The sequence below is a fragment of the Myxine glutinosa genome, chromosome 2 (assembly GCF_964187855.1).
Source record: "Myxine glutinosa chromosome 2, kmMyxGlut1.1, whole genome shotgun sequence".
Taxonomy (NCBI): Eukaryota; Metazoa; Chordata; class Myxini; order Myxiniformes; family Myxinidae; genus Myxine; species Myxine glutinosa.
This window is the reverse complement of record NC_136262.1, coordinates 78,200,638-78,214,001: the sequence shown is the minus strand read 5'-3', so window position 1 is coordinate 78,214,001 and position 13,364 is coordinate 78,200,638. Positions and strand designations below refer to the sequence as shown.

At 50.7% G+C, this 13,364-nt stretch overlaps 1 protein-coding gene across 4 annotated transcripts in view; it reads left to right on the top strand.

Moving 5' to 3' along the window:
• The first annotated feature begins 5,339 nt into the window (after nt 1-5,339).
• CIAO2A (cytosolic iron-sulfur assembly component 2A) overlaps nt 5,340-13,364 on the top strand; it is a 44,936-nt gene continuing 36,911 nt past the window's right edge. The window contains exons 1-2 of one of the 4 annotated variants that reach the window (XM_078773436.1): nt 5,340-5,376; nt 5,449-5,653. In XM_078773436.1, the coding sequence (XP_078629562.1) occupies nt 5,530-5,653 (124 nt within the window). In that variant the 5' untranslated portion in view covers nt 5,340-5,376; nt 5,449-5,529. Of the gene's footprint in view, nt 5,672-13,364 lie in introns of all 4 variants that reach the window. The other 3 variants (XM_078773437.1, XM_068105038.2, XM_078773435.1) reach the window with 3 other exon arrangements.

Sequence of the window (13,364 nt, the reverse complement as noted above, 5' to 3'; positions counted from 1 at the left end):
GTCTGTAGTTGCTAGGATCTGTTTTTGCACCTTTTTTGTGCAAAGCGGTGATGTTGGCTGATTTCCAAGCAGATGGCAGATGACCTTGAGCAAAAGAGAGGGTGAAGAGAACAGAAAGAGGGAGTGAAAGAGCGGAAGAACATGATTTTAGGACCAGTGGGTTGATGCCGTGAGGACCAGTTGCAGAATCAGTCGAGGGTTGACAGAAACTTTTCCACCTGGTCAGGAGGAAAGGACTGAGTCGAGAAGCAGCTGGGTACGACTGGGTACGGTGGGTACAGAGGGATGGGTTTGGGACACAAGATTTAGAGGCAAACACAGAGTTGAGGCATTCAGCTTTTTCACGTGCGGAGTCAGCCGTGTAGCCGTTTGAGGTGAGGGAGGGGATGGAGGGGGAACAAACACCAGAAACAGATTTGACCAGACGCCACCAGGATTTGGAAGAGGGAGACAGATAAGAGAGTTCGGTCTTGAGAACGGTGAGATATTGTTTCCTGGCTCTCCTGAGGGTGGACACACTTGTTTCGGGCTTTGTGAAAGGAAATGAGATTTCCTTCCGTTGGATTTGCTTTCCAGGAGACGAAAGCAAGTTGTTTTTGGGCAACAGCCTCACCACAAGATTCCGTGTACCATGGACGGGAGGAAGGGTATGACAACTGAAGACGAGATGGGATAAATCTGTGCATGAGAGAGAGCAATTTACTTTGAAAGAATTCCCAGAATGAGTTGATGTCAGAGGCGGTAGAGATGGGAGACCAGTCCAGACGATTGATGGCTGCTTGAAGACCGTGCCAGTTGGCTTGAGTGAAATGCCAGACTCGTCGACGCTGAGGAGGCTCTCTGAGAATGGTCAGAGAGATGTCCACTTTAACAAGCACATGATCAGATGAGCCGATTGGAGCAGAAGAAGAGCAGCAGACATTTTCAGGGAAGTTAGTCATAACCAAGTCCAGAAGAGAAGATGCTCCGCTGACTGAGATCCGGGTCGGGAAATTGACAGATTGTGTCAGTCCCAGTGAGTCGCAGAAGTCCTTTGCTGAAGAGCCATGGCTGGTGAGAAAGGTACCCACACCCAGCCAACTGGCATGGTGACAATTGAAATCACCACATATGAGGAAGAGCGATTTGGGATGGGTAGATAGAAGTTGGTCCATATTATCAGACAGCGAGATGTAGATGGAGTCATCACTGTTTGGTGGACGGTACAACACACATATGAACAAAAGGTGGGAGCGAAGGGGAAGCCGTAGCCAAAGGTATTCCTGGGGGTGAGGTGGAGGGAGGGCGAGTGAGGAAGGGTTTTTTTTTATAAAGATAGCAACCCCACCTCCAGGACGAGGCTCAGGTCTATCATACCGGAGGAGGGAGTAACCTGGGAGAGATACTAAGGAATCGGAGACATCATGAAGGAGGAAAGTTTCTGTTCAGCAGATCACGTCTGGTTTGTCAGAAGCAACCTGTATGGAGAGATCAGTCAAGTTTGAGCGAAGGCCCCGGATGTTTGAGGTCCATACCGTTAATGAAGAGGAAGGGGGAGCATCGGATACAGAACGGGGGGGGCGGAGGGGGTCGGGTAAGATGTGGAAGAGGAGGAAGAGGTAGGGAGAGCTGTTGAAGGTGTGTCAGATTTCAGAATAGCTTGGAGAAAGGGAAGAATGAGGTGGACGAAAGGTTTGATGGAGATTGGGTGAGGCACAGTGAGGTATTATTTGAGGAGGGGGAAGAGCGAGGCAGAAGGTTGGGGGAGATGAAGGTGAAAGTTGGAAGGGGGAAGAAGCAGGGAGGATGCTTTGAGGAGGAGGGGTGAGAGGGGAGGAGCGAGGGAGAGTCTCGGAGGTGGGGGGAGTTTAGGAGGGAGGGGAGGGAAGGGGCAAGGGGGGAGATTTGAAAGGGATGGGTGATGGGGAAGATTTGGAGGGGAGGGGCAAGGGGGTAGATTTGGAGGGGAGGGGTGATGGGGAAGTTTTGGAGGGGAGGGGTGATGGGGAAGTTTTGGAGGGAAGGGGTGATTGGGAAGATTTGGAGGGGAGGGGCAAGGGGGAATATTTGAAAGAGATGGGTGATGGGGAAGATTCGGAGGGGAGGGGTAAGGGGGTAGATTTGGAGGGGAGGGGTGAGATTGGATTTTGAAAAGTGTACGATTCATGGGAAACAAACATTTTTTGCAAAATGAGTTTAAGACCGAGTCAAAAATACGTTTGAGGACGCTGAAGGAGGGGTGGAGGGCTGGAGAGTTTAGGGAATGTAGAAAAGAGGAACTGTAAGAGATGGTATTTTTTTTTTTTTTTGGAATGAATAGATTTGGTGAGCAAGACGAAAGCATCCTTTTGTAGGAGAAGAAGAAAAAGGTGTTATAATATATGACAGAAAACAGTTGTTCAGGGGAGAGATTATATATTTCTGATCGCGTGATCACGAACAACGTGAACAAAGAACGAACGAACAAATAAGAACAACAAATAAACGAATAGGAACTCGGAAGGAAATCTTTTTTGGGGTTTTTTTTTTGAGTAGAGATATTAAACAAGGAGGTATGGGGTGAACGACTGGGACGAAACAGAACGAAAGAAATTGCAGCGCATTCGACGAACCGCTTAGAGAAAACAAAACCACAAGGTCGGAGACGGTAGCCTCAGCCTACTAGTACTAGTATTAGGCTTCAGAATACTCTACACGCATTAACCGACGATTGTGTATACATGTACGAAAAATTAACACCGAAGATTTTCCTAAAGACACGCTATAGGTACACACACTGAAAGATAGATAGTCTCGACAAAAACACAATTGTGAAAAAATTACTTAGCTTCGAAAGCGTGAGCGCATGGAACAGCTTCGAAAAGATGTGACCTTGCCGATGTCTGAACCTTGTGAGCGGAATATCTTGAAAAATAAGCGAAGTACCAACTTCTAATTTGGTGTGTGGGTGCAACTGGGCATAAGGAAGAACGCTATTGAAAATTGGGTCGCCACGTCAAAATCCAAGATGGCCGCCGCCATGTATGTCTGAACCTTGTGAGCGAAATATCCTATCATAGCATGTTTTCTGCGTCTTCCACTTTGTCAATTCACATCACTTCCCCGACGGGGGACCTAGGTGGAACGCTTGTTCCAATAATTGTGGATGGATTATGACAAAACTTGGTGCATGAGTTGCTTAGATGACGAGGTGATTACGTTTTGGTTCAGGTCAGCAGATCTGATTCGTCAGTGGGATACACAAGGTAAACTGTTCAGCCTGGCGGAGGTATGCTCTCTACTGAGCACCGGTCTGGTTGGTAATGGCATGCGCACCCCCAACTCCTGTGACGTCATGGGTGAAAAGTGGACTTTAAAACTCCCCTTTTTTTTTTTGGCAAAATAAATACGAGTCTGTTGTGCTTTTGTCTTTCACTGTATGATTCTGACAATTTTGGTAATTATGGAATCGCCCAACTGCAAACTTTTACAACTTGAAGGTTTTTTTTTTATGCCTCCGCCGATGACGTCACCGGAAGCAGTGTGTTGCAGGTTGTCTTACGTGATAGGTTTTTGTGACCGATAATTTAGGAAGGTTTGAAGCGATCTAAGTCAAATTTGGTACAATAATGTATAATGATGCAAAGATGAACTGATTCGATGAGATCAAAGTCAGAGATAACGTCAGGTAAAAATGTGATACTTGAGAACAGCTGAATGGATTTTAATCAAACTGGCAGAAGTACCGGTATGTACAATACAATGATGTAATAACGTTGCTGGAGGCATATCGGTCGACGTCACGACGTGTAAGAGTGTCGTTCTAGTTCTTCATCGATTGTTCCCATGATGTGAATAAAATAGGATTATAAAATTCCAGAACAAATAGGAAGGAGAAAAGAAATAAAAGGTCGAAACATTTATTTTGTACGGATAATTCAAAATATAGCTCTAACTCCTAGTTCTGATACTGGTGTTTCGAAAACGGCGATCGGATACCAGCCAAGCGCATAAATACTTTCAATACAGATCAACGAAGTTGCTTTAAAACGCTATCCAGAGAGACCATTGCATTGCTCGCAGAGCAGAAAAAACCATTTCCATTTGAGAGAAACAATGAATAAAAGTGGAATACAATCATTTTATTCAGTTAAAAACAATAATTCCACATGATACATACCAGCAATAAGGCTTATTAAATGTTGGAAGGACTTAGCCTCAGGAACAGTCTGCCTCCAAAGAAATTCATGCAGGTATGAGGTGAATAGCGCATCCGAGGTACCAAACTGACGGCGAATCTTGCGCTTGGCCCTCGTCTACTCACCCATTCCCGGACCCGTGACCACATCATCCCCGTCCTTTACAAGCTTCACTGGCTCCCCATCTCCCAGAGAATCCAGTACAAAATCCTCCTCTTGACCTACAAAGCCCTCCATAACCTGGCCCTGGCCCCATCCTACCTGGCTGACCTCTCCAGACACACTCCCACCCGCAACCTCCGCTCTGCTGGTACCAACCTCCTGACCCCCTCCATCCGGACCAAATTCAGATCCTGGGGGGACAGGGCCTTCTCCATCGCTGCTCCCACCCTCTGGAACTCACTACCTCACACCATCAGAGACTCCTCCTCACTCACCACATTCAAAACATCACTAAAGACCCACCTGTTCAGCACTGCATTCAACATTCAACCCACAGCATTTAACCCCTGACTATCACTTCTCCTTCTCCCTCCTTTCGCTTTAAATATTTCCCTATTGATTCTTGTCTTTTTGCAATTGTTGTTTTCATGTTTTGTTATGCATTATGTTTTGCACTCTGTCAAAGCGCCTTTGGGCTTCATGAAAAGCGCTATACAAAATAAATGAATTATTATTATTATTATCCACATGTTTTCCACATTCTGTGTGTGGACGTCTTGATCCAGCGGGTTGACGAAGTTCTCCTGGTGTATGATTGTGCTGTGCGTGTAGACACCATGTGCCCAGTCATCAACGTTGTTGTAGGCGCGCCAGCCATCAGTGATAATGTGAGAACCTGGAAGTGGAAGGATCCATTGGAGGGTGAGGTCGCGCAGAGTCTGCTCGGTGCGGTCAGGAACAATCACAAGAAAGCATTTGTGAGAGCCGCGTTCGATACCACCGAACACCCAATGACCCTCTCGCCATTGGCCTCGGTGGTATTTTCGGTGGAAAAACTTACTTTCATCCACATAAAATTACTTTTTAGAAATTTTTGAGTTTACGCCCGTAAACTCCGACATTACCAATGACGGAAATCGTACAAATTTGATGTGGTATGAATCTTTGTTTTTGATTTGGCTTTTTGGATATTTACTGGGCGGCGTATTCTTCTTCAAGGTTCTTTGGCATCTCCACGTGACAGCGTAACTTCGAATTTTATCGAATTTTATCACAGGTTCGTTGCTCTAACATTTAGAGGAGGAAGTTAGTTCCTCGACTTGTTATTTATTTATTTTTTGTCTGTCAGGCCGTTCCGTGGTGAGGTGTCCGTGACCCGGGGAGGGACATAACATAAGGTGGAATCCCACCATGGTGTAAGCTGTAAGGAATGAACACGACCGTTGCTCTGGCCGCGTTCGCCATCGGAAGGTTCGTCCTGTTGTCTTCGCTATCCGCGGGGGAACATGTCCTACGGGTCCAGGACATGGACCAAAAGGCTCTGCAGGTGTACGGTCAGTGTGCACACGTGTGTGAGTGATCGAGAGACGTGTTTATACCTTGCTTGGTGTTCCCACCCGAGCACAGTGCACACGTCGGGACCCCAGGTTCGAATCTCATTTACTGTGTTGATTCGTCGTCCACTGTCTATTCATGTCCTCGTAATCCATGTTGATGTTTACGGATCATCGAGGTCTTGTCCCTGAGCCTGAGATCATGAATTGAAACAACAACAACCCAGGCTGGAGCAACAGCCAACACAATTTGCATGTCACGTCAGGTGATCGGCTATCTCACCTGTTGCGTAATAACGACCTCTGGGAGTGAGTGGGACGTTGACGAAATAAATAATTAGTGGTGTCGTTTTGCCCATTCTCAAATGGACGGGAGAGGCGATTGGAATTGGTGTGTCCGTGTGCTCGCATGCATATCATTCGTTCTCAGATCTACGCCAATCTATATACCGCGTCACCTCGGGTGGCTTCACATTGTCCGGTATGTTGTAATTGTCTTCTCTTTATGCATATATATACATTATACATATAGTACGTACTTACTAATATAGATCGGTCATTCTCAGATCTACGGCAATCTATATACCGCGTCGCCTCGTGTGGCTTCACATTGTCCGGTATGTTGTAATTGTCTTCTCTTTATGCACATATATACTTTTGCGGATATGAGGACTGTATTTTTTTTGATTGTGTGTATTATTATTATTGTTATTATTATTCTGCGCCTCCTGCCTCCGGAGCTGTGTAAAGGTCAAAGGGCGTCCCATAATTAGTCCATAAAGCATCCACACCACAGCCAATCATAGAATACCCCTGTTCAATAGTTATATCTTATTATGTGTTTTAGGGTAAGGCTGTGTCTCCCATTAATTGAAATGCTCCATTGCACCAGTGAAAGAGATAGATTCCCTTCATTCCCACTCCCAAAACTTCCATCCCCCCCTTTTCGTCAATTGCCATTCGCATTGCCAACCAACAATTGCCGCCATTGGCCACGAGGCAGGGTTGGGGAAGAAAGGCGGGTCCCCACCTCGTCATAGAGGGGAGGAGTGAGCCAGCCCCACTCGACCAACCATGAGCCAGGGGTTTGGCTAGAGAGGGCGGAGGAAGAGCGATCGGGGAGGTTCGCAAAGGTTGAGGGGCGGGGGCCTATATAACCCACGGCAGGGCTTTTCCCGGAGAGATGAGATTTTACAGAGAGACGAGAGGGAGTCCAAGGAGTTGAGTCCGAGAGAAGTCCAGAGTTGCGCTGCAGATCGAGCCACCGAAACTGCACTCACTGCAGATCGAGCCACCGAAACTGCACTCACTGCAGCTCGAGCCACCGAAACTGCACTTACTGCAGCTGGAGCCACCGAAACTGCAGCCACAGCAGCGTGAGGCCTGGACGGCAGTTTGGAGCAGGGCTGCAAAGGAGCGGCGGCTGCCCAACGAGTCGATCGATTGCAGGACCAGTTGGACCTCCCTATCCCGCCAGCCATCCATCTCCCGCCAGTCCTATCATCATTCCCAGCGTGAGTCTGTCCTTGTTTGTTCTGTCCCTGGGTTAATTAAGACTGTAGGTAAGCTAGCGTTGCACTGTGTATCTAATCTCTTCTGTAAATAAACGTGACTGCTTTCTTCCTACTTATATGTGTAAATAATAAATCCAATTACTCTTCTGTACGTCTTCTCGTCTTATTCCTTTTCCTCTTTGTATTCGGTCGCTTTAGAGTTTTCCATATTGAGCAGCCGCGGTGCGATACGGCCAACGTTTGGGTAGAATCGGGTTCTAGTCGGGGAATAACTGTTCGGTCGTGGTAAAACCACCGCTCGGTCAAAATAACATCTTTAACCGCATCCGTAACAATTGGTGTCTGGGAGTGAGATACGGACCCGAAGCGCGCTTAACGCGCTCAAAATTACAAGCAGTTGGAAATTGTTGTGTTGTTTTACAAAAACCCGAATTTTGAAATCGCGCCATGGCTGGTCAAGGCGATCGGATGCCGGTGGGTGAGCTAGAGGAGGGGTTAGGAGTAACCCAGGATCAGAGGGACGAAGTAGAGGAGAACATTGGCAATGTGGTTGAGGGAGTATCAGACGCACAAAATGGCGCGCTCGCGCACGTGGTTGAAGGGTCCCAAAATAGCGGCGCCGCGGAGGGCGAGCCCGCGGTGGCGGTTGGGGACGCTGGGCAAACCGGGTTTGACCTCAGATTATTCTTGACCCAACTGATGGCAAAAATGGATGCTCAGGGTGAGCGATTGGAGGGCCAAATGGGGGTAATGGGGAACCGGATGGATGCTCAGAGTGAGCAAATGGGGGGCAAAATGGGCGAAATGGGGGGCAAAATGAGAGAAATGGGGGAACGGCTAGAAGCTAAATTTGAGGGGTTAGACAATAATTTTAAGGGATTAGACAAGAAATTTGGGAAATTAGACGACAAATTTGAGGGGTTAGACAACGGGATAAAAGAGGTAAAGAATGGGTTAACGGGGGTGGAAAATAGAATGGCTGCCCAGGAGAATCAGTTAGAGGGGGTGAAAAATGGGTTAATGGGGTTAGAAAATAGGATGGAAGACAAATTGCGGGAAATAGGGGAGCAATCCGCCCGGGAAATCGAACAGATGGGGAACCAGATAGAGGAGGTGAAAATCGGGTTAGAAAGTAAATTGGATGCTCAGAGGGATGAATTGGGACAGATGAGGGTAGCATCTACAAAAGAGAGGGAGGAGATGAAAGAGGAGATACGACGAGGTGTAAGTGAGGAGGTCTCGGGGGTACGCGAGGAGGTAAAGCGAGGCGAAAAGCGTATAGAGAAAGAGGTGAGGAATAATACGGCGAGGTTACAAGGGGGAATAGAGGGTCTGACGAAGGGAGTAGAACAGCTGACAGTGGGACAAAAGGAACTAGTGGACCAAGTGGAAAAGAACACGGCAATAATCGGGGGGTTAAAAGCGACACAAAAAGACATTAAGAACGAATTAATAGCGACACAGAAGGAATGTCAGATGGTACATGAGGGGTTGACGAAGAAGTTGGAAGAGGTGACAGAAGTAATGGAGACGAAGGACCGAGAGGTGAGGACGCACATAGAAACGGTTAAGGTGGCGTTAGAGGAAGAGATAGAGGGGGCGCACCGGGAGATGAAGGAAGTAAAGGAAAAATTAGAGGAGGTGGAAGAAGGGGTGAGTGAAATTAAGAAGAGACGAAGGGAAACTAAAAAGGAAATAAAGGAGGAGGTGATGGAATTGGTACAAGGTCTGTGCTCGAATCGTGATGAGGTGCTCACTAACCAAATAAAGAGTTTGCAGGTGGCAGAGGAGGTGCGGAGACGAGGTGTCAAGGTGAGTGGCAATATATTCGGAAATGTATATGATGTGAGGGGAGCTTCAGTCGGCTTGGGGGTTGATTTAGACCCGGGTGTTCGTGAGGGACCAATGGTGAGGTGTATGACTGGTCCGGAGTGTGTGGAAAGAGGAGGTGTACAAGGAGGTCTGGCTATGGGGAGTGAGGGGGGTGCTGCTGAGCAAGAATGTGCGGGTATGGAGTGGGTAGCGGGTTGCGGCAGGGCGACCCAGGCATCGACACCACGGGGGGTAGTGTTTGGAGGAACGGGGGACGCGCGGGAGCCCCCCGGGAATAGCGTACTGTGGGAGCCCGAGGGGTTTGGTCCCGCGTTGATCCCGCAGGGAGTGACGCGCGGGGTCCGACCTTCGGGCGCCCACAAAGTCCCACTCGCGTCGTATGACGGCAAGAGTGATTTGAGGGTGTACCTGGCACAGTTTGAGTACGTGTGTAAAGGCAACGGTTGGAATCCGGACGAAGGTGGAGTACACCTGGTAGGGGCACTGCGCGGTGCGGCGGCGGAGGTGCTGACAGCTTTACCACCGGGTGCTCTCACCCTGCCAGCTCTCCGTGCGGCTTTAATTAACCGTTTCGGTATTGAGCAGCAAAGCGAGCTTGTTAAAGCTCAACTTGCGCAGCGTATATGCAAGCCCCAGGAGACCATCGGGGAACTTGCTCACGATATTCGCCGCACAGTAGGGATTGCACACGCGGACATGGCAGCGAGTTCCCAGGAAAGCCTGGCGCTGGATCACTTTATTCAGGCCCTTCCGGATCTGGAGCTCCGACAACAGCTCGCCATGTGGCGCCCGCAGACCATGAGTCAGGCGGCCGATGCTGCAGCCCGTTGGGAAGCAGCGAGGCCCCTGGCCCGGGGAGGCGAGCGCCATGCAGTGGCGGTGCGTCAGGTGGGGCCCGCCCCCGACGGGGGCCCTGACCTGGAGAGCATGGTCCGGAGGCTGGTGGATCGGCGTCTAGCGGGACCTGGACCATGGCAGGCGGCCCCAGTGGTGGCCCCCGGTAGTCCCCGACAGAGTACCCCAATTCGGACATACAGGGGGGGGAATTTGGAATACCGGAGGCAAGCACCTTACCAGGTGAGGTGCTATAATTGTGCTCGGATGGGTCACCGTGCGTGGGAGTGTCGAGCTCCACGCCGGGACGTTCCCCGCCAACCGATGCCCTCAACTCCGCCCCGTATCGATCGGCTTAGCCGACCTCAGACACCCCCCCGCCAGGGCCCGGGAAACTAGAACGTGCCGGGCATGCAGGGCGGTGTTCGGCAGTAGGGGATGGGGAGAAGCCCTCGTTGACGCGACAGGTCATTCATTGTGGCCAAATTGGTACAGGTAGCCTAACAATTCGGTGCAAAATTGCCGGCGTGGGGGTAGACGCCGTGGTGGACACGGGAGCCAGCGCCACGATCATCAGCCCCGTGGTCCTTAATTCGAGTGCAGACGGCTGGGGTAAAATCCAGCGTCTGGAAAATCATAGCTTGCAGCTGGCTACCGGGGCAACGGCTCCGATCATAGGGCGTGGTTTTGTGACCCTCAAGTTGGGATCGGTAAAGCAAGAGATAGAGGTTTGGGTGGCGGAGGTGTGTGACCCGTGCTTAATAGGGTTGGATTTGTTGACTGCCGGCGGTTGTAAAATCGACTTGGGCCGGGGGATCCTGCAATGGGGGGTGGAGGAGCTACCATTGGAGGGGGTGAGCACGGCCGAGAGGGTAGAGCTGGAGGCTCCTGAGGCCGTGACCATCCCTCCGGGGGCCGAGGCCGTAGTGCCGGCCCGATGGTTAGCCCGCCCGACATGGCAGGAATCCTGCGGCTTGGTCGAAGCGGTGGCAGCGCGATCCATACCTGGTTTAATCGTGGGCTGCACCCTTGTAAAAACGGACGGGCCGGTAGTGGCCGTCCGAGTAATTAATATTAGCACAGAACCACGCACTATAGTTAGGGGCACGAAGGTAGCTGGCTGCACCCCAGTTAGAGAAGTCGCGTCAGTGAGGGGCGAGAACATCCAGCCGAGCCGGCCCCAGGGGGAGCCTTCAATAAGTTCTAGGAATTGGCCCGATCCCATTTGCGAGATGGTAAATCGTAGTAGTGTAGAGTTGGGAGGTACCCAGAGGGAGGCCTTACACAAACTGGTTGGGTCCCATTTGGACCTCTTCTCCTTGTCCACCGAGGATATTGGACGTACGGGCCTGGTGAAACATCAGATCCACACCGGTGAGGCCCGGCCTATTCGTCAGGCCGCCCGACGGCTCCCTTGGAGCAAGAGGGCGGAAGCTGACGAGCAGGTTGAAAAAATGCTCGACGCAGGCGTGATCGAGCCCTCGGGAAGTCCTTGGATGTCACCTGTTGTGCTGGTCAAAAAGAAGGATGGGACCACGCGGTTCTGCGTGGACTATCGCCAGCTAAACAACGTGACACTCAAGGACTCATATCCCCTGCCAAGGATTGATGACACCCTCGATGCCGTTGCGGGCTCAAATTGGTTCTCAACTTTGGACCTCAAGAGTGGGTATTGGCAGGTGGAGATGGATAGGGCAGGGAAGGAGAAAACGGCATTTTCCACAGGTAAGGGACTGTATCGGTTTACTGTGATGCCGTTTGGTTTGTGTAACGCCCCCGCCACCTTTGAAAGATTGATGGAACATGTACTAGGCGGCATGCCATGGCAATCATGCCTGGTGTACCTGGATGACGTCCTAGTACATGCCAAAACATTCCCCCAGGCAGTAGCTAATTTGGACCAGGTGTTCGGGTGCCTTAGACAGGCAGGGTTAAAACTGAACCCGAGTAAGTGCACCTTGTTTGCAAGAGAGGTGGCCTATCTAGGTCACATGATCGGCCGCGAGGGGGTAAAAACGGACCCAGACAAAATTAAAGCGGTAGAGGAGTGGCCCGCACCACGTACCATCAAAGAGGTGCGGGGATTTTTAGGACTCTGCTCCTACTACCGGCGCTTTGTGGCAAAATTTGCGGAGTTGGCCCGTCCCCTCCACCGGCTTACGGAGAAGGGGACGCGATTTAATTGGACACGGGAGTGCCACGAGGCCTTCCAAAAATTGAAGGGGTGTCTAACATCCGCACCCCTTCTAGCTTACCCCACTAGCAACGGGGCATTTACCCTGGACACGGATGCGAGCCAGGAAGGATTGGGCGCAGTTTTGTCTCAGACACAGGAGGGCGTGGAGAGAGTGATTGGTTACTATAGTCGGGCCTTAAGTAGGCCCGAGCGAAATTATTGTGTCACTCGCAAAGAGTTATTGGCTATGCTGGCTGCCATGAACCATTTCCACCCGTACCTGTACGGGCGGAAATTTTTGGTTAGAACTGACCATTCCTCCTTGCAATGGCTCCTTCGGTTCAAGGAACCGGAGGGCCAAATTGCAAGGTGGTTGGAAAAGTTGCAGCAGTACAATTTTGATGTGGCCCATAGGGCCGGGAAGGCCCATGGTAATGCGGACGCACTCTCTCGGCGTCCTTGTCTGGGGGAAAACTGCTAATTTTGTGCGAGACACGAGGAAAGGGAGCAATTGGGCGATTCTGCCCCGATTCTCGTCGTCCGGGCAACCCGGGTGAGAGGGCCAATTTTGCCACTAACCGCGGACGAGGAATTTGGAGAATTGGCTTGGAGCACGGCCCAGCAGGAGGATCCTGTCCTGGGGCCGGTGTTCAATTGGGTCAAATTGGGGCAAAGACCAAAGGGGGAAGAGGTCACCCCCCTCGGGGCGCAAACAAAGGCGTATTGGGCTCAGTGGCAGACCCTGGAGTTGAAAGGCAACATCTTATATCGCAAGTGGGTGGAGGTTCCCTCTGATAGAACTTCCTGGCTGGTGATAGTCCCTGACAAATTCAAGAACGTCATATTACAACAGGTGCATGGTACCCGCTCCGGCGGCCATTTGGGCAGGACAAAGACAATATCTCGGGTCCGCCGGAGGTTCTATTGGGTGAATATGGGGCGCGACATACAGGACTGGTGTCGGAGATGCGACGCCTGTTCTGCCAAAAAGGGACCAGCACGGAGGATGAGGGCCCCCCTTCAATTACATCAGGTGGGGGCCCCCCTTGAGCGGGTGGCTATGGATATTCTAGGACCGCTGCCCCGCACCCGCCAAGGTAATAAGTATATCCTCGTTGTAATGGACTATTTCACCAAGTGGCCGGAGGCCTACGCCCTCCCCAACCAAGAAGCCGGGGTTGTGGCGCAGGCCTTCGTAGAAGGATTTGTATGTTGGCATGGGATTCCACAGGAGCTGCACACCGATCAGGGACGAAATTTTGAGAGTCAATTATTAAAAGATGTGTGCAGACTCCTGTCAATTCGAAAAACCAGGACCACGCCCTTGCGGCCACAATCTGACGGGATGGTGGAA